General features: G+C 39.1%; 3 protein-coding genes across 3 annotated transcripts; 1 reads left to right on the top strand and 2 right to left on the bottom strand.

Annotated features, from left to right (window-relative positions):
- Positions 1-511: 511 nt before the first annotated feature.
- nudt22 (nudix hydrolase 22) lies at positions 512-6,646 on the top strand. The gene is made up of 7 exons (XM_015379358.1): positions 512-572; positions 2,423-2,568; positions 3,542-4,109; positions 4,183-4,302; positions 4,916-5,013; positions 6,264-6,357; positions 6,463-6,646. The coding sequence occupies exons 1-7, from the start codon at positions 516-518 to the stop codon at positions 6,586-6,588; spliced, it is 1,209 nt and encodes a 402-aa protein (XP_015234844.1). The 5' UTR covers positions 512-515; the 3' UTR covers positions 6,589-6,646.
- Positions 6,647-8,800: 2,154 nt separating this feature from the next.
- hnrnpul2 (heterogeneous nuclear ribonucleoprotein U-like 2) lies at positions 8,801-14,490 on the bottom strand. Its single transcript, XM_015379304.1, has 11 exons — positions 13,896-14,490; positions 13,183-13,259; positions 12,864-13,106; positions 12,668-12,780; positions 12,302-12,568; positions 11,878-12,000; positions 11,680-11,781; positions 11,428-11,596; positions 11,047-11,265; positions 10,903-10,955; positions 8,801-9,048 (listed from the first exon to the last, which is right to left on the bottom strand). The coding sequence occupies exons 1-11, from the start codon at positions 14,366-14,368 to the stop codon at positions 8,971-8,973; spliced, it is 1,917 nt and encodes a 638-aa protein (XP_015234790.1). The 5' UTR covers positions 14,369-14,490; the 3' UTR covers positions 8,801-8,970.
- A 3,878-nt stretch (positions 14,491-18,368) lies between these two features.
- On the bottom strand, positions 18,369-22,821 carry LOC107087517 (transmembrane protein 179-like). The gene is made up of 4 exons (XM_015379131.1): positions 22,390-22,821; positions 21,211-21,348; positions 20,514-20,592; positions 18,369-19,469 (listed from the first exon to the last, which is right to left on the bottom strand). The coding sequence occupies exons 1-4, from the start codon at positions 22,710-22,712 to the stop codon at positions 19,272-19,274; spliced, it is 738 nt and encodes a 245-aa protein (XP_015234617.1). The 5' UTR covers positions 22,713-22,821; the 3' UTR covers positions 18,369-19,271.
- Positions 22,822-23,446: the final 625 nt, after the last annotated feature.

The following is a 23,446-nucleotide window of genomic DNA, read 5'->3' as shown; positions in this document are numbered from 1 at the left end:
TAAAGTGATAATAATAAGCTGAAGATAATAAAGTGATCATGCTAACGATACCACCTGTTGACAGAATTACATCATGTATGAAATATGATCTAGGCTCTACCTTTGCCCACTCCTGTCTGGTTTTATTTTTCTGACGCTTTTAATCCCTACATTAATGGAGAAGAGGAAGGATAGTTTTTTTGCTGTTTTATTTTTAACATGTAGATGTTTATTTTGAAAATGACAGGAAATAGAGTGTTGATGCTAAACAGCTTGACAAAAGCCAACAATTTAGGAACACACCCCTAATTGTTCCGGGTGGGTTACCATGTGATATTTTAAAAAAAGTAAATATAAAAAGCATTATGAAAAGAGGCCAATAATCACATGGATTTTATTTACAAAAATAAACGAACACTCTCGAGCAAAAATTATATTTTTTGTTTCATAATTCCAGCTGATAGAACTGCAGTTCTATGTGTTGGCCACCGGGTGGTGCTAATGAAGGATTTTCTGAAATCCAGCACAGAGGGGCAATGAGGAAGAAACGGCAGTTGAGCCTGGATGAAGGCAGCAGGAGTAAAACTATACAGGTGAGACAGAATAATAAAAAAAACAACTTTAAGATTTAGGTTTATTCGACTTTTTTTTTCTCTAAATAGAAACAGTTGATTCTATATTATATTGTTAGTATGGTATTTTGACTGCAGTTCGTGTTATCCGAATTATTTAGACAGTTAGAATAACATTCATGACTTTATTAAACCAAAAATATTTAAACATGTATGAAAACCAGAAACAACCTTAAACTCTGATACCTCCTTAAATCTTTAATATTAGGAGTCATTCAGCATAGGGCGGTGGTAGTGGGAAGTTTAGTAGGTTTTACATTTAAAAGTAGCGAATTCAACATTAAATCTCCCCTTGTATCTGTGCAGGTTAAAGAGCAACATGAAGTGTCACCGATTATAGAGTAATTAACAAGCCTTTAGCAGTCAGAGAACTAGCATATGCTAAAACTAACGCAGTTTACTGTCTCATGTTAAACAGGAAGTACTTTTTTTTTTTTTTACTGCAAAGAGTCAGAGTTTGCAGTGCTGAAATATTGAACCTGTTTTTTTTTTTTTTTTAACAAATCAAGAGTTAAATCTCTTTCTACGGGTCCAACATGTCAACATCATGATCTTTGTGCGATTTGTTTATCTGCTAAGAAGGATCCAGAAAGTGTATAGAAGTTGCTATTTATTCATGCCAGTGTTCCTGGCAGTACTAATGATACCCTTATTTGTTTTCCTCTCTCACCAAATCATTGTTTAGATATTTCAAAGATTAAGATTAGGATTAAATACCTTTATGTTTTTTTTTTTTTTATGTTCCTGTCCTTGATTCTTTCATTCCGTCCTTGCAGTAAGGCCATTATCCACAATTACTGCCTAACCATTGAGAAAGATGCAATAACATGCTGCCAAGATTGAGCAAACTCTGTACTGGTGGTACTTTTGTTTATATTTTAGGTGCATGTAAATGTATTGAAACCCCCCAAAACTCTTTGTTTCAGTAGAAATGTATTAGGGAATCATTTCTTAATTTCAGTGGCTGAAATGAAAAAAAGAAAAAAAAAGAAAAGAAAAAAGAAATGAGTCCAGGCTTGGATGTTGCACCCACCAAACCCAAAATATTTAACCTCCTGTATGATGACAAAACCAAACTAGGGCTGGGCAATAGACTCTAACTCTGATCAGGTTATTTTGTGGTGCTATCATCAGAACAATAAAAGTGAGGATGAAAAAATAATCCTTACTTCTTTACAGTTCTTATTTAACTGTATGGCTGTGTCTACATGCCAAAGCAATGATAGCTCCACTAATATCTGCTGCTGAAAACTACAGATTTAAAACTGGCTTCTTTAGGACACCAGTTAAATAAAGAAGAGTGATTTTTATCACAGCGACCACATTTAATAATATTCTTCAAATTTGTTAATCCCCCAAAGGAAAGAAAAACAAAAGAAAAAAAAAAATCATAATTACTCTACTTTCTAAATTTTTTTTTTAACATTATTTATTTTAATTTATCAATTAGACGATAAATCAAAATTCTTATCAAGATGAGAAATTTATCGCAACATCAATATTCGATTGGACAAATGCCCACCTTTAATTTTGACTGTTTTCAGCCCAGAATAAAGACGCTAATTCATTTCTTTTTCTCACTAAGGTCCATTTGTTTTTATCTTTCTATTCAGAATTGAACAAAATCATCATATTTACCCAGATCATTGCCTAATGTTTATTCATGCTGTTTCTTTCTGGGGACTGAAACAACTCAGAAATTATTTCTGATCTTTTCAAGATCTTTGTCCTGTATTTGTACCTGTATTTTAGTTTTTCTTACTGGCTATAAAACTTTCTTGTCTTTATACGATCCTTCCTGCCTGTTTAAGGGCCCCGTCAGGCTCAGAGAGTGGAGTAAGGACTCCAGCGGTCGTCCACATGACAACATGATGGACCCTGAAGTGTCCATTCTGCTTGACTGTGCACAGTGGAGGGGGCTGCTGGAGGACCAAGTCCAGGTGGAGCTTTCTGACAGGTACATTGATCTCCTCTGCTTTTTAAGAAAAGATGGTTTATATTAGAGCTTAAACTAATTGGATTAATCCTGATTAATTGATATTGAAATAATCATCAACTAATTTAGTAATTGATTCATCATTAACTGGAGAATACAGACTCTAAAAGATCCCTGTAGCTGACCGAACAACTCACTTAAAGTGGTAAATATAACAGAATTGTAAAAAAAAAAAAAAAGATAGAGCATATTGACAGAAGTCAATATGCTCTATCCAGAACTCCTAAAGTGTAAAGTTAGTTTCCCTGGGTTAGATTCTGTAAAAAAAACTTATTTAAGGAACCTTTTGATATCTCATTATTAATCGATTAATCAAAAAACCAATCAACAGATTAATCGATTTGCAAAATGCAAAATAATCATTAGTTGCAGCTCTAGTTTATATTTTCCTTCAAAGTAGGCTGATTATTCTTGCATTTGTAAATGGGTCCTGGCCAGAAGTCTTGCTTTGGACTTTAGCTGCTTTTTTCACTCAATAAAATAGTTTGTATACATGCATTAAATTTAAGTTGATTTTCTTATTATCAAACCAGTTTTTTTTTTAAATAAAAAAAATAGTTCTTTCAGATGGGATTAATTTCAAATACCTGTATAGGCACATCATGAAAACCTAACTTGTTTTCATGATGAACCTAAACATGAATTTGAAGTGTTAATTATTCCAATAAACATGATGATAACAAAATTTAAGTTTATCTTTATTTTTGTTGAAATACTTTTTTTTAGATATTTTGTATAGAGTTTATCTGTTTGTAGACATCATGAAGCAGTCTTGTCGACATGTAATAAAGCGTCGGATCTTTGGGCCTTTTGTTTTCAGCAGCCTAGAATTAAGACTCAGTTTGTTCCTTTTTCTTTAGCTAAACCTGATAAAATCTGATGAAATGTTGAATAACACTAAGACTTTATAATGACTGACTCCTTCTTCCCTCAGATTCAACAGGCAGACAGATCCTCTTCTTGAGCAGCACATAGGTGAAGTTTGGACGCAGCGGCTTACCAAGGAGCCGTGGCTTTTCAACGGGGCCAAATTCAGGCTGCATTCCTTCCGCTTGGCCTCTCCAGAACGTCTGCACTGTGATGGCTCTGACGGCCACCTGTGTGAACAGAGGAGGGATGGTGCCGCAGAGGGGGACCATGTTGATATCAATGGTGGGTGTCTAGTTCAGTCAGCAGATAATGGAGGCTTCAATGAGAAGCCGTCCCCCGCCATGTCGCGGGGCGCTGCTGTTCGCCATCACCCTAGTTCCCTTCTCACCCTGAGGCTGGGCCTCACCTGCTACAAGGACTACCTGGGAACAAACTGGTCGTGTAAGGTGGCAGAACTCCGTCGCCGTGGCCAGAAGGAGTTTGGTGACTCTCTGGCTCTGCTGGCTCAGCCGCTGGGTGTGGGCGCCGTTTTGTGCACATGCGACGGTCAGGTGGTGTTCATCAGGAGGAGCCAGAAGGTGGCAGAGGCAGGGGGGTTGCTGGACATTCCCGGCGGCCACCCAGAGCCAAAGGTGATGCTTAATGAGTGAAGTTGTTTAAATGCGCCGTCTGAGGCTGTGTTTCACAAGTTGCTTTTGTCTGCAGGCCGTGTGTGAGCGGCAGGGTGAGGCAGGGGAGCACATCAGCATGGCAGTGATGCAGCAGAGGCCGGACGCCGTCGTCTCAGAGCTGTTCTCCTCCGTGTGCGCGGAGATCAGGGACGAGGTGGGTGGTGCCACACTAGTCTCCATGTTTGATGCAGACTGAGCAAGGGAAGTGGAGTTAAAGTCACTAATCAAGCATAAATATCAGTAGGGGCTGAGATCAGAATGGTTTGAGTGCAGTAAGGTACAAAAAAAACAAAGCAAGTCATTTTGAAATAATTTTAAGAATATATATAATGCTTGGTAATTTTATGGCACATAATGCTATAGTGGTCGGATGGAATCTGCTAAAAACACAGCACTGTCATAGTGGATGGATCAGTCGGTGGAACTGATGGTTGGACAGAGACACAAAGACAGGGGTTAACAGGAATTCTCTACTCTTCTTTTTTTTATCCTGACCACATAACAGCTTTAAAGATCCCAGCTGCCTTAGGATAAAAAACATGGATGTTCATCTGGTGAACTGGGGCCTCTCCCTTAGAGCATGTAGTTAGGTTGTGTCGGTTTATTCAGCGCTAGCAACCGTGAGAACTACTTTTATGAATTAAATTTGTTCTTTTAAAATACTCCATTCACAGACAAGCAAGGTCATAATATAATAATAATAATAATAATAGACACACAGTTTAGGTAAATATTTGTTAATTAAATCCAACCTGTCTTGTCTGTAGGTCAATGTCCCTCTTAGCTGCCTTGGCGCTCCAGTGCTGATGGGCATCGCTCTAAACCACACCAGCGCCGGACGGCCAAGCGCAGAGTTCTACATCAGGTAACATTTTTATTTTAGAGGGACGTGCTTTGTTGGTCAGTGTTTAGTGCACACGACCCATGTACAGAGGCCTTAGTCCTTGACGTTTGAATCCGACCTGTGGTTTTTTTCCGCATCTCTCCCCCTCTCTCAGACCCCCTTTCCTGTCAGCCTACTGCTGAAAAAATGCTGTAAAAACTCAAAAAAGAAAAAAACTCAAAAAAGAAAAAAACAAATGATATTTTAATCCATCATTTAACCTGGTTAAGTATGTCTGTCAGAAAAATATCACTTACATAGCCTAATCATAAGTAAAACATTACAGTTGGAAAAAATATATATATAAAGGTAAATTATCTGTTTTTTTAAAATACTTAAACTTCTCCAGATATGACCACTAAAGCCTAATAGATCCATGAACCTCGGGCCACATTTTTAACAAGAATTCTTTTATTTTTTTGTAACTCTGACTTGTTTGCCTTCTTAAAATTTTTCCAGCGTTTTATTGTCATTACACTGTCATAAGTACAGAGCAAAGAAATTTACTCTGCATTTAACCCATCCCCTCGGGGAGCACTGTGCTGCCATTGTGCGACCCTCGGGGAGCAGTGTGTGGGATAAGGGTCTTTTGCTCAGAGACCTAGAGTGGAAATCCGTGGGAGTGGGGCTTGAACTCAGAACCACAGGATTAGATCCTAATGCCCCAACCTGTAGGCCGCCACTCCCCAAAGCAGGCATTAGCGTGAAGGGTCTTGCCTAAGGACCCAAACTGGCTGCTCATTCCCCCCAGGCTTCCTGTTTGCAGGACGGGTGACTTCCCACTTGTGCTAGCCAGCTGCTACCATTTTTGCAAATATTGATTAGCTGTTATCTTATCAGAGCGTCCACTGAGATTGCCATGCTATTGGCCTACAACATGTAGATGGAGTGCATGGAAGATGCATTAGAAAAAAACAGATTATAGAAGTTGTTTAATCAACTGTTGAGGCTGCTGTGTGTTAATCCTACGCAGCGACACCAGCTAGATGTAGTTCTGAGTTGTATCATTGAGGTGAAACCGACCTCCCTATAAAACCAATAGTATCAAACAAACATTTGGGTCAACCCTACCAGGAGACAAGATGGTGTGACACAGACCCAGTAAAATCTGTTATAGCAATTAGCGGTAATCTTTGGGAATGTTCATTGTTTCAGATTAGTGAGCTAATCAAATTACTATACTATACATTACTATATTTGCTAACATTTAGTCACCATCTCTGTGTTCTTAGCTGTTCTCTGTCTTCTGATGAAGTCAGAAAGCTGTACTGGGAAGGAGGAGCAGAGGCCAACGAGTCCACAGATGTGGTCTTCCTCAGCAGAACGGTCAGTTCAACTCAGGATCCATTATGTAATTTCCTCCTTCAGCATGAAGATGCATTAAAAAAAAAGATTGCAGAAGTTGTTTCAGCCTGGTTTCATGTGTTGCAGGAGGTGTTGCAGCTGAACAGAAGCAGCCCTCTGTGGTCAGAGATGTGTCCGTCGGCTAAAGGAGCCATTCTGCTCTATCAGACAGTGAAGCCAGAGAGGAAACAAAACCACAGAGAGGAAAAATGACCAGAGGGGAGCATTGGTGTTAAAAGTCTATAAATGTCTTATCTCTGTACTTTGTAAATAAAACTGTTAAAATTATTAAAATTGTTTGAAAATAATATCTTCTAGATCCATTTTCTTAAAAAAAAAAATCCAAACATCTTCTATAAGGAGAAGTCCGGTCAGCAAGGAACAATAAATGGATCATTATTTATACCTAAAATTAATGTGTTTGCAGTGATTTAATGAATTTAGCGTTAGTGTGTAAAAAAATAAATAAAAACAATCTTCGTCACGATCAGTCCTGGACCGGCCATTTTTGCCCAAACATAACACCTCACCCCTGACATCTTCCGGCAGTGACGTCACGGTGCAGTAAACCTAGCGGCAATCTTCCGACTTCACAAGCAAAATCAATGGGAACTACTAGACACATCTGCAATCAACAATGGGCTCTATGCACAGCTCCACTACTTCCTGAATTTAAGGCAGCTCCTTTGTTTCCTGTCTTTCATTACTGGACGAACTGATTAATCCAGGTGTGTCTGGCCAGTTACTTAGGTCATACACACTTGGATTAATTAGTGCATCCAATCATGAAAGACAGGAAGCAAAGGAGCCTCCTGAAGTTCAGGAAGTGGTGGAGTTGTGCATAGCGCCTATTATTTAAGATTTCGTGAAGACTTCACCATTCCAATTAGCAAGTGCTATAGTTAAACTGACAATGCCCACCTGCATGGCAGTTGGATGTTGTAATACATCGGGGAAAAAAAAGAAAAAAAAAAAAACTTTGGTTATTTCACCTTTCCGATTCATGATCCTCCAATGATGGGTTGTTGGTTGTTTCCAAATGGAAGAGGGAAAATTTGCCCAGAGAAAAAACATATTAAATGTAGCCAATATTTTGAAGAATGTCTTCAAGATGACTTAAATAATAGCGCATTGGGACAAAAACCAGATACAGCACTGGGACTTGATCAACAGCCGATATCGCACCGTAACTTCACAAACCAGTAGGTGGCAGTAGTGTTCTTTGACAAACATGGATGTCTCCAGTAAAGCACATTCAAATGAAATTACACTGAATTAAAAACAATTATTTATTGAACAGTATGTAATAATCTCATATTTAAAGTTCTTTCAGAAGTTTGAATTCTGAATATGACCAGACTTCTCCTTTAAATTGTACTTGGCAACATTAAACCAGTTTGTCAGAAAATCCAAAGTGGGAAAGAGGCTTGTTTTTTGTGTGTGGGCTCTTTGTTCAAGCCAGAGAAACCCACAAGAGCTCAATCTCTACAAAGATTAGATCCTCCTGCAGTCATCCGTAGTGGAAAGGTGCTAATGTTAGCCTGCTTTGCTATCGACACTCGACCCTCTATTCCACTACAAGAGGGGATTCCAACATTCAGGGACTCACCTGCAGGCAGTCTTTAAGTGTTGCTGTTTGTGTAACTTTATAATGTAGCACAGGGGTTCCCAAACATTTCAGCCTCTGGCCTCAAAAATAACAGACCAGAAACCCTCAACAAATACATATTCACTTAATTACTTCCCTCAATATTTAATTATACATTAATAAAGTAAAATTTGATTATTTAATTGTGCATTTTATACAATTCAGTTCCGTTTGAACAACTGAATGTTTTATATAAATACAATTTACATCTATTTCATGAGACTCACTCAAACTATATATTTTGGCCATCAAATTATTTGGAAAAGCATCCTGTGAGCCCCACTTCCAGAACCCGTGGTGTAAGAGACTGGAAATCGCTAAAAGTTAATTGGTCCCCTGCTAAAGTTACTAACATCAACATGACAACACACAAAGACAAATCAAATTCTTGTCAGTACCTTTGTAGGTAAAAAAAGATGCAAAAAGGCACCAGCTGCATTTTATTTTTTATACCCTAAAAAATATTAGACATGAATATAAAGTCAATTTCAGAAAGATTGTAGTAAAATACCAGGTCAGGACTTTGTATCCTCTGCAGAAGGTAAGGGCTGACTTAAAACAACAGTGCACGAGATCTCACGTCTCAGACTAATGCTTTCCTCCCATTAGATGATGTAGAATTAGAAGGTTGTGATGCTTTCCTATATAAACAGAATCATCTGCTGCTGATTGCTTAGTCAGATCCCAGCATCACATCCATTGCTTTACTTCCTAACCCAGGGTTTATAATTAGTCATTCATGCATTTTATTCTGTGGCTTTCTCGTCACCAGCTAAAGAACAAAAATAAACTGTTTCAATCTTTTTTTCAATAAAAATATTTATAAAATGAGGGATGCCTGGTGATTTTCGGCCTGTGGTCTGCCTAAATTCTCTGCAGCGATTCATATCAGAAAATATCCCAAGTCCACAGATGCAGCTGCCTCGTTTTTATCGTCCCATGTTAACTCAGGAGTAACTCTGGTATCCGCTGTAACCAACATTTCTGCTGTAGTCATAGTTCTCCTGTTGATAAGGCGGGGGCCACTGAAAGGAAAGTTAAAAGAAAGAAAAGTTGGTTGTTAGACCCGAGGACTGGCTGGTTGTGCAGCAGCCAAAGCATTGTCTATGACTGAACTAGAATTACCTTTAGAACTCATTCATTTTACCTTATTTTTAAACCTCTACATATAAATGGCAAAAAACAGGCTGAATAAAATAATATATTCAGAACTGAGGCCAAACTTTAGCCTTTAATTATGTAAGACATATTTTACCATAATTTGTGCCATATCTAAGCCTAATCCTTAATGGTGATTTGTTGTTGACTTGTCTTGCTGCAAGGCGGCATTGCTACCCATTGTGCCGTCCTAATTTATATATATTAATCTGAGAATTATTTTCCTGCCCTCATTTGCAATGTGTTTACAGACTGATATAGAAGATTGAGCCAGTTTGCCCAAGTAGTGGCAGCTGGAATGAACAGCCAACAGACGTTTGTGTACAACACAGTTCATTTCTGGCTCTGTTCACTTGTGGTGCATTCAGTGACCAGAAAGGATGTTAGATTTTTGAGCTTCAGGTGAGTAAGTCAAGTTGCATACAGACAATGATCCCCAACCTATATCACAGTGAATCCTTTCAAATATGGACATGTATATCATATTGAACATTTTAATATTTATCCATTTTTTTTATAATCCTTTCTGCCCTAAAAAAACTGACCTTAAAGGAATAGTACACCCAAAACATGATTAGCCTTCATTTTCTACTCACCCCCATGCTGAACAACACTCTGGAGTACTTTTTTGATATCTCAAATGCATCTGGAGATCTGGGAGACTTCTTGCTGTCTGCTGACATTCAAATAATGGAGGTCTATGGCGCCCGAGGCAGAAAGGTCCATAAAAGTCCACAAAAAACGTGTCAATATTCCTCCATACTGCTCGTCCAATGTATTCCAAGTGTCCTGAGTGGGTAGCATCCAGAATTTACTCGAAACAAAGTCATTTAGAATGTTTTTAGAGCATAAACAGTAGTGTATAGGATTTCCTGAAAGCGCGCACATGCGCGATCACGACGCTACGGAAGCCGGCAGACCAAACCAGACGAAAGTGCGCATTCAGCGTCTGCTCTGCCCATAATGCAAGCGTAGAAGAAGAAATGTGCTGTTTACCTGTGCAAAGAAAGAAACAACGAAAGAAAAATGTCTGAGGACTTCAGTGTTGAGGAAGAGCATGAGTTCTTTGCCGAGCTGAATGCGCACTTTCATCTGGTTTGGTCTGCCGCGGTTTCCGTAGGCTCGTGAACGCGCAGGCTCGCGCTTTCAGGAAATCCTATACACTACTGTTTATGCTCCAAAAACATTCTAAATGACTTAGTTTCAAGTAAATTCTGGATGCTACCCACTCAGGACACTTGGAATACATTGGACGAGCAGTATGGAGGAATATTGACACGTTTTTTGTGGACTTTTATGGACCTTTCTGTCTCGGGCGCCATAGACCTCCATTATTTGAATGTCAGCAGACAGCAAGAAGCCTCCCAGATCTCCAGATGCATTTGAGATATCAAAAAAGTACTCCAGAGTGTTGTTCAGCATGGGGGTGAGTAGAAAATGAAGGCTAATCATGTTTTGGGTGTACTATTCCTTTAAGTCCTGATGGTAATCTTTTAATATTATTTGATCGCATACATATTTCATTTCTAATGGAGGTTTGACTGGTTAGTACAAGTGTGTAAACCAAAACAAATCAAAGTTATCAGCAGTTAAAGAAGCCGATTTTTTTTAATCACTAATTTTGAACACAGAACAAAATATTTTTTTCACTAAATCAAAAATTTAGTTAGTCGTCAAACAATGAACATCTTTAAGCTAACATATGAACAAAAAAAACTCACATGTCGCGGCTGCTGGCTCCACGACTGCAAGTTACTTCTAGGGTCGGCCCAGCCTTCAAAGACAAACAGACAAAAGATGAATATCAGCCAACACTTTGAACCAATATTTCTCAAAAAACAAAGTTGTCAGCATATGAGGCTAACCATGGACTGCTGTCCACTGCTTCCTGTTTGGAGGCCACTGAAAGTGACGCCTTTTTTTGTACGATTTGGGTTTCTTGTCTGGTTTGATGACGGGGGGCAGCAGTCTGTGAGCCTCCTGTTTGTACTCCTTCAGGAGGATCTGAGCCTGCTCCTGCAGCAGCTCCACATACTCCAACTCCTCCATCAGGTCAGGCTGTAGCTCTGGAAAACTGCAGCTCACTGAAGACGACACAAGACAGCAGATATCTTTGCTGTGTCTGAACAGGCAAATAAAGATCCGACTATCAAGCATTTCTACTCCTGGTTAAAGGAACTTATATGCATTTTGTGTGCTGCAGCACAATATACCCTTTTATCCAATAAAGAGCAAGCAAGTCAAACCTTGGAGTTTGAGCAGGGCGGTTTGAGGGATGTGCACACCATCAGTCATTCGATGCTGAAGCAGCCGTCGCTTCCACTCATCTGCAGGAGGGAAGACCACCACCACCTTCCGTCTGAAGCCTGCAAACAGCTGCAGCTTGTGCCGACGTGCAGAGAAGAGGATGTTGCACTGGGAAAAAAACAAAATGTGTTAAACCACCCATTCACCATTTAAACAGTGAGTTTTAATTCTCAGGTCATGCTCCGAGTTACCTGGTCGAGGATGTAGTTTCCAGGCGTCTCGGCAGCGACCTTGATCAGATCGGTCAGACACTGGGAGGCCTGTTGCAGCCTGCTGTCACTCTGACCACCATTCTGTACAAAAGCATGCAGGTGATAAAGATCAGCTGCTCTGCAGTGGATCAATCTCTGAAAATGCTAATGCAAAGAGAAGCTGAGGTTTTAACTGACAAGCATACAAGAAAGCAGCTCCTCTGTTCCCAGCAGTCTGTACTTCTTCTCTGGATGCTGCTTCATCAGAGTCTGAGCCCAGAAGCTCTTCCCAGAACCAGGAAGCCCTACCATCATCACCACCTGCAGGGGCAGAAAGATCACAACTGAAAATCCTTATTTAGGACAGAAAAGGTCTCAACATGGTGGACACCGAAGACTAAATGCTCCAGAATAAAACACACATTCTGGTAAAACCTTTAGGCAGGACAAAGAAACTGGTACAAAACCTTTTCTTGCTATAACTTCGAACAAGGTTTCATCTGTTTCAAACAAAGCTTCATAAAATTCTGAGAAGTTCAGCTTCAAGGAGACAGGAAATGCTGAAAAAAGCTCCAAAAACTCCCAAGGATTTAAACGTCAATAACAAAAACCAACATCTAACCTCACACTGCGCTTTGGAAGTAGGAGCTGCTGTGACACGTTCTCTCTGACCAGCAGCGAGCGCCGCCAGTGATGTAAACCCCGGCGGTCCTGGGTACCACCAAGGGGCTATGGGGTCCAGAAGCAATCGGACTGAGCAGTTCTGACAGAGAACATGAGGAACCAAGACTTGAGCACGGAGAGCAGAGGCACTCAGGGCAAAAGCTCGACCCAGGAGACGACCGTTCTTGTGGAAAAACAGCTCAACAGCGCCATCCGTAGAAAAAGACTGTGGTTTTGAAAGTACAAACAAGAAACACAATTAGGAAGAATTAAGAAAATCAACCCAAGCACCATTAAAAATAGAGAAAATGGAAAAAGAACCAACAGCATAACAGCCAATGATGTCGCCCTCAGACAGAGGCTCACCGTACTCCTCTTCGTTTCCACCAGATACTTTTTTACCGCGGGAGTCATAAGCAAACGAGAGCTCATCCTCTCCTAATAAGAAACACAGATGACTGCAGCTAAATGTCTTTCAACAAACTTCAAATGAAATCAGATCAAATTGAGCCAATCCTTACCCAGCAGCAGAGAGGACTCTCCTCCTGACCAGCCCACTCTCAGTCCATACGCCTGCTTGGCTTGTAGGGCTTCTGGCTCTAGATTCGTCAACTTTCTCTCCAGCCGAACCTCAAAGCCCACCCTGCCCTGCCGCACGCCGTGGCTGAGCTTGCAGCCAGACCACAGCAAGGGGAACCGGTCCCAGAACCGTGGCTCCCCACAGGATCCATCAGAGCTCACTTTAAAGTGGAGGTGACAGCCATCTGTGGGAATGACAATCAGAGTCTTAACAACATTTCTAGGAGAACTACAGAATAATGGACCCAAGTCTGGACTCACATGGATCTAATCTAACTTTATCTTCATCCAACTCCTCTTCCTCTCCCTTGCCCTGTGGAGGCTGAGGTGATTTGCATCTGAAAAAGAAAAATAACAGGCTGTCAATTTAAGACACTTTGTAGTCTGAGTGATACAAAAAACTGGAACATGAACAGAGTAAATAGAAATACAAACAATCCAAGGAGTAAAACAGCTACAAGCTGAATATCATAAACACATTTCTGGATGAGGGTAAAATCTCACCCAGATTTTATTGACCTAAGACAGCAAATCCTTCCTGAGTTTTATTCTGATATTAGCAGAACAGCAAAACAGTAATAATTCAAAGTACTGTAATAATATTTAAAGGGAAACTACTATAACTCTGTTTTCAATTCTGTGCTATGCCATTAATCCCAATAAATCAACACATAACTAATTTTAAACCTGTTTCATTAAGTTAATTTATTTTAACACTTATGAAAGGGTCAATTTAAGTGCATTTATTATTAAATTAACTCATTAAAGATCGTGTTAGTTTTATTTACACTGGTTTGATTTCATTACATCTTAAATTGTATCCTAACAGGAGTGTTTCTTCTTCTTCGTTAGATTGGCGGATTGCAAACAACGTAAAGGTGCATACCGCCACCTACTGTTCATTAGTGTGTAGCTCTATAGTTTAACCTACTATATTATTTATTATTTAACTGTGTTTGTTTCTAATGATTAACCTTTTGTATCGTATCTCCTCCTTGAACTCGTAGAAAGCTCTTCCTCTGTCAGTCTCCTCGGAAGCAGAACCACCGGAAAGGCCCAGCTGCTTCTCATTAACCCTGCAGACAGTCTCTGCTCCGGAACCCGGCGGTACTGCGGCTAACGGACCGGGTTCTGGTTCGGTCTGTGTGGCGGTGTTCGTGAACTCTCTACCTCGGTCTACTTCACACGGCGCAGCAGCACAGTCCAACTCCGGCGGTGATGAGGACTCAGACTGTGAAACCAGAACCTCAGCTGGTTCTGTGGGTCCAGACGGTGTTGAAGAGTTGTCGTCTGGCGGTTTCTCCTGTTCTGGAGTCTGTCCTGACTGGGAGGCATGCCACAGTCTATCCACCAGATCAGCCTTCAGTCCTCTGCAGTCTAATCCCAGTTCTGTTAGTTTGGACCGCAGTTCGGCCACTTTTAACTTCTTAATGTCTGCTAACTTCATTCTTGCGGCGTCAAGATAAAGCAGACGGTTCGCTCATGACAAAAATAACTTAATAAAAAATAAACAGGAGCATGATTCAAAACATTCCCCCCCCATTTATTCTCTTCTTCGTCTTCTTTTTGGAGTTTATTGGCAGGCGGTTACGCTCCTTCAAGTTACATGCTGCCCCCTATAGTTTAATCTGGGTACTGACTAGTTGTTCTTTTTTCCGTTCAGTGCTCTGCTGCCCCCATCTGGTCATACTTTATTAAAGCACGTTAAGACATTATTGGGATAGAGATAACGTTATTGTATTTCCCAATATAATCCACATTTTTAAACTATAAAGGCATTTTGTCTATGGTTATATGTCTCAATTAATTCACAACATTTTTGTTATCTTTTAATTTGTCTTTTAAAAACAGCTCTCTAAGGTGTGATCACTTTTAACTGCACACGGTAGAGCAGATGTAATCTAATGCAGGTCTTAGTTTAGTTTTGGGAATTAGTATTTTTGAGGATTAATAGTCTACTTTATTTTTTTCTCAGCATTTCACATTTTTTACACCTGCTTGAGGTAAAGAAGGGCCTGTTACTTACTACTCTAGTGTTTTTTTTGTTGTTGTTTTTTTTAGTTCTTTGCAGATGCAGATTTTTTACCATGTCTGTAATCTGCTTCCCCTCCCAATAATGTTACAATTTAAGATAATGTTACGATTTAAAAATAAAAAAAATTTTGCCAGGGGTTGTGGGTGGCTTCCTTAAAAAATATTTATGAACCCAAGGTTTAAGGCTTAAATAAATTCTTCAAAAAATGTTAGTTATGTTTTATTTAAATGCTATCTACTTATAAATAGAAACTCATTGAGCCCTAAAACCACCCATAATTAGTTAACACTTTACAGTAATGTTATAAACTGGGATGAGGCTTTCTTCCATAGAAAGATGACAAGTTTAAAACCTTGATAAAGTAAGCAGCTCAGGCAGGGTATAGTATATTTTCAGAAATTTACAATATTTGATTTTCTTTGAATTGAAGATGCGGTAAAAAAAAAAAGTTAAAGAATTTTATTTTCTATGAGAAAAAAAAAATGCCCACCATGATCCCATGCTTTAAATTAGTCCAGGTAGAAAATGGACAGAGAAATAATCAGAATATCTCCCATCAGATCAGAGATAAGAATTATCCTTACATATATGGGTTTTCAATCAATGGTTTTGCTTGCATATTAAAGTTCCTACAGTTTGATTTGTTTTTTGTAGAGTATTCTGGAATGTTTCCTGTTGCAACTTCCTTCTGTCCAACCATTTTCTAATTTATTTTAATGTGTCTATTAAAGTTGACACTCAAAAAACAGAGTTTCGCAGAAGCACATTGCATATCAGACTACAGTAGAACTTGATGGCACATTTATGATGATGCATTTTCATATTTTACTTACCTTTTATATAATCTTCTGTTGTCTTTTTTTATGAAGCACTGTGTGATTTTATACTCTCAAATCTGTCAATTGTTTATCTGTGCTAGTTGATATATATATATATATATATATATATATATATATATATATATATATATAAATTCTTCTTCTTCTTGGTTTAATAACCATCTGAACCAGATTCTCCTCTGAGTGACCTTTGGTGCTTTGGTTTCATCAAAGTACAAAAGGAAACAATACAAGAGCAAGGGTTTTATTTAAATACATAACAAATCCAAACTATGACAATACAGTAAATGAGAGCAAATGGATAACGAGGTGTAAAAAGTGAAGTTACAATACAAAAAGTATTTCATAAATAATCTGTGACAGAACCAACTGATCCTTCTTGACTTTAGACTTCCAGCTCCGCTGTTTGTGTTTCATTAGAGCTGCTCTAGACAACCAGAAGAAGCATCAGCTTTGACTCATTTTAACAGAAATCCTTAGAAAAGTCAACTTTTACTTTTCATCATCATTTTCTGTCTCAAAGCTACCAGTGATCAGCAAAGAAGTTAAAGAGCCAAGCTGATCAATAGATTGCTGGAGCAGCTCCGTCCACATTAACAGCACCATCATAAAAGTCGTCACAGGAGCAGAGAGGCTCAGTGGTGAACAAAAAACAACATTTACGTCATGCTCACACAGTGAGCCTCCTCAAAAACATGTAGCTCTTCCTCACCAGCTGTTTCACAACTAAAGCACCTTAGTGCTTCATCTGAATAAAACAGAACACACGTCTTTCATCCCTGATGAGGACACAACTGTGCAAAATGTTGGACTCCAGGACAAATGTAAACATCATGCTTTTAGAATAAACATCAGCTAAATGCACAAATATAATGAAGTACTGTCAGTATCACAGATAAGTCAGATGTAAAGCACTTAAAAAGCATATTTAGAAGGATAGACTGTTATGCTTCTGATCTATTCTGTTAAGACAGAAATAAAGTAAACTCAGAAACGTTTATCATTGTTTAGCTCAATTTGATACCACAGCTTCTTCAACAAGAGTTCCCTTTTGTTTTTTCCATTTTTCTTCTCATCTCTACACTCTCAGTCATGAGGGAAACTGTTTGTACGTCTGAGATAATGTCCTAAAAGTTAGAGCAATTCCACATATTATGGCATAGATCGATTGATTTTCTTTTTGTTGGAGCGGCACAAATAAGCAGAGGAAAAACTATGGCAACTATGACATAAACCCATATTATAAAAAAAAAATAGATCTGACAAATAATTGGCACCCTTTTAAAATCTTTCAATGGCTAACTTTGTTTCAAGCATTTGAAGGTTATTTAAATTGTGGTAATTGAAAAATTGATTGCTGCCTCACCTCTTTATGCAGGACAATGACTCCAAACAGAAGTCACGTAAAAGGATGAAATGAAAGCAAAGTTCTGTAACCGCAAGCAATGAGTCTGGATCTAAATCCTGTGAAACGATTTGGATTTGTTGTTCGGGGATTTGTTGCCCCCCGCCTCTGGAACTCTCTACCACCCCAACTTCGAAATACGGACTCAATTCTCCATTTTAAAATACAACTCAAAACCCATCTGTTCAAGATTGCTTATTCTCTTTAAAAATATCAATTTCACTGTCACAGCCTCTGTATTTTTTAAATGTTTTTATAATTATAATTTTTATTTTTTCTGACACTTTTTATGTTTTGTACGGTGACCTTGAGTGTCCAGAAAGGCGCCTTTTTAAATAAAATGTATTATTATTATTATTATTATTAAGACAGCCCTCAGATATGAGAGTTGAAAGAAGGTTCAAAACTACAGAGGTGACTGGAGTGCCCTATAAATGCCCTTTCAATTGACTGGCATGAAATGAGCTTTACCTCTGTTTACCGCATTTGCCTTTATAGGCTTCATCAGTCGGTTTGGAGCGCCTTGGGATTCTCCCGAAGGAGCTGGCCCAAGTGGCTGTGGAGAGGGACGTCTGGGATTCCCTACCGAAGCTGCTACCCTCGCGACCCGACCCCAGATAAGCGGAAGAAGATGGATGGATGGAAGAATAGTCGGTTGATAAGAGAGATCTGAGTTGGATTCTCTGGGTGTGACGCACTTTTGTTCACTTCAATGCCTTATTGAGTTTCCGCTGATACTGATACTTTAGAAAGAAAACCAATAAACTCTAAACATTGATCACAAAAGACCAGCCACGTGTATCCAAAACCCCATGGCAGACCTAACATAAAAGGGACAAATCTGAGTTTGATCATGGTGGGAATAAGACAAAATTTGATATTAGGGCAGCTTTCAACAGGAAAGGAGTTGAGATCTGCCTTGGCAATGAAAAGGGAACCAAAGGTGGCCATCTTTTGGCTAAAAACGTAAGATGCTCCATTAAAAAGACTGCTGTGCTTTTCCTCTTCTTTCATGCCAGCCGCTGGTGTCATTTTAACATGTCGCCAGAGGGGGCACACTTCTACAAAACTCAACACCTCACACTGTGCTTCTTTAAGTTGAGGCACCAATAATTTGGTCAAATAAATTTTTTGCAATTTTGAGTGAAATTCACCTTTTTTTCCTCTACATTGTATATTATCCCACACACACAAAACAAAGGAAATTAACAGTTCTAAACCAAACATGTCTAATTGCACGGTAAGAAATGTATACTTTAATGGAACATTTCAGACAGATTTCTGTTTTTCAGTTAAACTTTGTAGGATAAATCTGTGAGTTGAATATGTAAATCACAGTAAACCATGGATGTTTGGCTCTAATTAGGTAACTTAGCTTATTGATTGAACAAATTATAAACAGTTGATGTTGTAGCCATGCAGGATACCAAAATTAACCAAAAAGAAGAAAAGCTGAGCGTCAAACTTGTTTTCAAGTTGCCTGCAAGCCATTTGAAACACTTTGATATTTTTACAGTCATGCAAACCAAACATGTATAAAAAGGAAGAACTTCAAGAGCTGGCAGTGAACCAGATGAATCTAACAATTCGTGATATATTTCTGAATCTGGATTTGATGCTTCTTTCAGAGCATTTTTAAGAGGAAACAGAAACTGCAAAGAATTACCAAAAGAATAGCATTAGAATGCAGAGGTCTACATTTCATTTTAGCATTAAAGTTAAAAAGAAAGCTCACATCATGAGAATAACTTAAATCAGCCTGAGTGCTAATGTGTAGTAAAGAAACTCTGCTATTCATTTGAATGCGCATTGACAATGGTACATTTCTTGAGCAAAATAAAAGCTACAGCATGTTGTATCTTTGGCATTTATTTGCTGCAGCTTCTTAATGCTTACCTGCTGATATTTTATATTTAGAACCGAGCGGTTAGGCTCTGCTGAATAGGATTGGGCATATAAACAGTAGGATGTGCAAAGTGGACCTTATGTGGAGTCTTAATGAACAAAATGAGGCTGAAAATAAACGGCAGAGCTAAATGCAAGGCGATGCACCACTACCTCCCTCCCTCTCTCAGACGAAGACTGTTGGGGCTGCAGGGGGAAGAGGAGGAGTCGGGGAGCCGCCGTCAGAGGGACTGTGTCCAAGCAGCAGCTCATTGTCTCGGTGCAGCCAAGGCCCCTTGATGTGCTCTCTGTGGGAATGGTAGAGACGAAGGAAGGCCAGGGTGGACTGAACCAGCCACAGAACCGTCACAAACCACAGGGATGCCTGAAGATGCAAACAGAGAGTCAAAATGACAGGTCTGAAAGAATCCAACCCAAAAAAGTAGGGATTCACTACCTAATCTGTACAACCCATAGGGTGTGTATTAAACATAGCTTTTTTTCTGTGTAGTTTACCATTTATAGGTTAATAATTACACTGCTTGGTAAAGGGATTTGCCCCTTATTGATCCATATCTCACATTTTCTCATGTTAAAAACAACAAACTGCATCTTTTCTTTTTAGAAAGACCAGCAGGGAAACACATACTTGTGAGTCACATTTCACCCTGGTTTCAATTCAATTCATTCAGTTTATTTATATAGCGCCAATTCACAGCACGTCATCTCAAGGCACTTTACAGTTCACCAGATCATCCAGTCAAATTGATTCAACGTTTTCTATCTAAGGAAAACTAGTCGATTGCAACGACTCATTGACTCGGATGCAATCCCTCACACTAAGCATGCTTAGTGGAGAGGAACCTTAAAGAGGGAGGGACCTTAAAACCTCTTCAGAGCATTCCTTATTTCATCCCTTATCATTTCTTTATCTGATCTCCTTTGTCTTGGCTGCACTTGTTTAATCTACGTCATAACAACAATCAGTCACTGACTGGTTGCCGTGATGAGAATTCATAGAAAAGTTTAGATTTTTCAACTTTCAACGATCACCGCTCTGCTCTCTCAATGTGGTGCTACTGTTTGACAACACCTCAATTCTATCTAGTAGGACGAGGTGAGAGCTACTAGAGAGATTCACTGCTGGATACAATGACTATCCACCACCCTCACAGCGTTCGGTCTGAATGCACCTTGGTAGTAGTTGAGCATAGAGGGAAATTATATAATTTTCCAAAACAGATCCATCACACTTAATCAAAAAACAGACAAAAAGTTTCCCCTTAACATAGTACAGCAATTAAAAGTTTATACCACATAGACTATTATTCTGCAGTGTAAATTTTTTTTAAAGCTACTTGAAGACAAAATAAAAATGCAGTTCATAACATGCTGGGTTTCTGTTGTGTGTTCTGCTCTGAGCTCTTACCTGTGCCACACTAAGATCTGTGTAGAACGTAGAGGTGTTAACATCCAGGTAGAGGGGGACGGACTGGGACTCTGCACAACTGAACATAAACAAGCATTCAAGGGAAAAGACAATATTACTAAGACTGATTATTGTGGTTCAAAAAAGGTTTGTTTCACCTGTAATCTGGTAGCCTGGCCACCAGACTGATATGCAGTATTTACAACGTTTCAGTCTGGTAAAGAGCTGGTAGAGCTAGATTTCAGGGTCAGCATCATCAGGTTGGAACCAATCAGTTAACTACATATGTAAAGCAAAAACTCCAAAGTTTCTTATTATGTTTTAGGCCATGAAACATGTCAAGCTGTCAAAAAAAAAACCTCTCCAGTGAAAGATTTCTGTCGGTTTTGCCTAAAGGTTTATTCTCTAGTACTTAATATTCATTACCACCTTGCTCCCTTCTGGTCGCCAGCTTGCTGTTATGCTAGCAGAAATGCGCTGCTGTATTATGGGTAATTCTGGCGCTAAGTGTTAAGACATCGTAAAGTTCCACCTCAGGCCAGAGTAATATTACCCTCACTAATTCAGTCTGGTTGGCCAGACTAGCTGTTTGGAATATTAGGCATTAACAAACTGCAAAGGTTAACTATCTTCCTTGTCTATAAAAAAAAGATGTACCATCTGATAAATTTAGTCCATAAAACCATAAAGGATTTACCTATAGGGACGCTTGTCATCATCTGTGACTGTGTTACACCAGGAGCTGAATCCAAGAGACAAAATGACGCTGGAGCCAGCAGACAGGAAGAGAACACAGACGCTCAGCAGGACCGTGAGGAAGGATGAAAACAGAGTGCTGGAAGGAGGAACACATAAGAACAAACATCTACTCAGAAAGTGTTCATGAGATAAAGGGCTCAGAAATTTTACTGTGGAGATTTTTTTTTTAAACACTTTTCAGTCTCAAATTTCAATTTTAAATAATTCTTATGCCTTATAAACCTGTACAGTTTTAAATACATAATATGATGTAGGGCTCAAAAGCTAGAATATTAATTCATATATCAAAATACCACATAACTTAGATCACTGCTGATTATATATTAATAATTCAAGATATTTACCTCTTTAAAAGGATTATGTTAGTGAATAACCTTTTTTCCGCCTTCACTGGTGTCAAAAGCACCCTCTTTACAGTTCAAATTATTGAATCTGTGACTGTAGCACATGAACTTTAAAATATTTAAGAAAATAATAATTTTGGATCTAGAATTATATTTGAACATAATGGTATCCTACGACTTAAACGTATATTTAATATGTTGTTGTTAAATGATTGGATATTGTTTATTTCCAGTTTTCTAAATACAATTGTATTTTAATTCATCCAATTATGTATTAAGTTGCTTGTAGCTCTTTTGATTCTCCATAAGCTCTATTTAATAGGCAATGTAAATAAGCAGACTAATATTAGATAAATAAAGATAAAAATAGATAGATAGCAAACAAAACTGCTAAAAAGAGGGAAAACTGAAATTTGTGATATATGTAAGTTTTAAGCGTGAATCATAGGTTTTAAATAAAAAACAAAATGAAATGCTCAATCATAACATTCATTATAATTATAGAAAAAAACAAAAATATATCTGTTATCAACATTTTGTCTGGGTGTTTATAATTTTTTGTTAACTTATTTTATATGTAATCGACTGTAGCCCGAATATATATATTTTTAAGTTTATCATAATTTAATTCGATGCTGTTACTTATTCGTAAAATAGTAATAACCTATTAGGCCTCTAGTGCAATAGGTTTACTCTGGGGAGACATGCATTTACTGTATTTATTCTGATGAGACTGTTGCTATGGTGATAATAAAGCCCCTCCGTGGACTCACTCATCATGCCTTCCGTGCAGATAGAGGAGGCACCTCCAGCCCTGCGCAGCCCCGTACAGAGTGGTAAAAATGCCCACAAAAGTGGCGAGCTGGCATGCCTCCGGAGGGCCCCACCGCTGCACCACCAGGTGCGACAACTCCTCGGGTTGTCCCGTAAACTCGACCCGGTCTTCTTTCCTCCAGTATCCGCTGGAGAAGAGGGCACAGCGGCCTTTGAATGCAGAGCCGTTAAAAGCCAGCGGGACGACCACCAGAAGCCCCGCCGCAAAAGAGAGGGCGTGAGCGGCGCAGTGAATTAGCAGCAGCCGGCGGTCCAGCTCCATGCCGGAGGTTCACAAACAAGGGTAAAGAAAATGGGCGGATTCGGGATGGGGCAGAAAAGTCTAATGTCAGCACATCACGCAGGGGCAGCTGAAGCGTTTTCTAGAGAGGAGGGTGACGTATTGAAAAAATGGGCGGGGCGGACGCTATTCACGGCCTGCACGTACCAACAGAGAGGGAGAAAAACGACAGAGGGATCACTCTGACTCATATTCTACAGCGCTGTTCAGCTTGATGATGATTTTTTTTTTTTTTTTTTGCAATAACTTGTTTGTTGTTGCAAAACAACAGATTGAAAACAGAATAAAGCTCAGTCAGAAAATGTGCCAGGAGTTATGTAGACAAGTTGCTGATTGATTGATTGAATTTATTGATCTCACAGTGGAGAAATGTACTCGTTACATCGCCTCAATAGTCAAAAAGAAGAAGATATCTAAAGGAGGAAATGATGCATCGGGGTATATACAGTGCATCCACATATAGCACATGGTGTTAAAAACAGGTTACTGCACAGGGTATTAAATAGTAATTGCACAAGTTATTGCCGTTATAGTGTTGCATTGTAGAGTGTGATGGCAGCAGGGATGAATGACCTGTGGTAGCGCTCCTGTAGTAAAAGTCTTTCACTAAAGGAGCTGCTCAGCTCCTCTACAGACTGGTGCAGGGGGTGAGAGGTGTTGTCTATGATGATGTAAGCTTGGACAGCTACCTCCTCTCAGCCACTTCCTCCACTGAG

The sequence above is a fragment of the Cyprinodon variegatus genome, unplaced genomic scaffold, assembly GCF_000732505.1.
Source record: "Cyprinodon variegatus isolate N-32 unplaced genomic scaffold, C_variegatus-1.0 Scaffold10, whole genome shotgun sequence".
Taxonomy (NCBI): Eukaryota; Metazoa; Chordata; class Actinopteri; order Cyprinodontiformes; family Cyprinodontidae; genus Cyprinodon; species Cyprinodon variegatus.
The sequence above is the reverse complement of the archived record's forward strand: the minus strand, read 5'-3'. Positions and strand labels throughout refer to the sequence as shown.

Coding starts and splice junctions, on each gene's coding strand:
- nudt22 (XM_015379358.1), top strand. CDS start 516: ATGAGGAAGAAACGGCAGTTGAGCCTGGATGAAGGCAGCAGGAGTAAA. Junction 2,569..3,541: donor CAGGTGGAGCTTTCTGACAG/GTACATTGATCT, acceptor TTCTTCCCTCAG/ATTCAACAGGCAGACAGATC. Junction 5,014..6,263: donor AGCGCAGAGTTCTACATCAG/GTAACATTTTTA, acceptor CTGTGTTCTTAG/CTGTTCTCTGTCTTCTGATG.
- hnrnpul2 (XM_015379304.1), bottom strand. CDS start 14,368: ATGAAGTTAGCAGACATTAAGAAGTTAAAAGTGGCCGAACTGCGGTCC. Junction 13,260..13,895: donor GAGGAGATACGATACAAAAG/GTTAATCATTAG, acceptor TTTCTTTTTCAG/ATGCAAATCACCTCAGCCTC. Junction 11,782..11,877: donor AGCTGCTTTCTTGTATGCTT/GTCAGTTAAAAC, acceptor GCTTTTGTACAG/AATGGTGGTCAGAGTGACAG.
- LOC107087517 (XM_015379131.1), bottom strand. CDS start 22,712: ATGGAGCTGGACCGCCGGCTGCTGCTAATTCACTGCGCCGCTCACGCC. Junction 21,349..22,389: donor CTGCACGGAAGGCATGATGA/GTGAGTCCACGG, acceptor TCCTCCTTCCAG/CACTCTGTTTTCATCCTTCC. Junction 20,593..21,210: donor GATGACAAGCGTCCCTATAG/GTAAATCCTTTA, acceptor GTTTATGTTCAG/TTGTGCAGAGTCCCAGTCCG.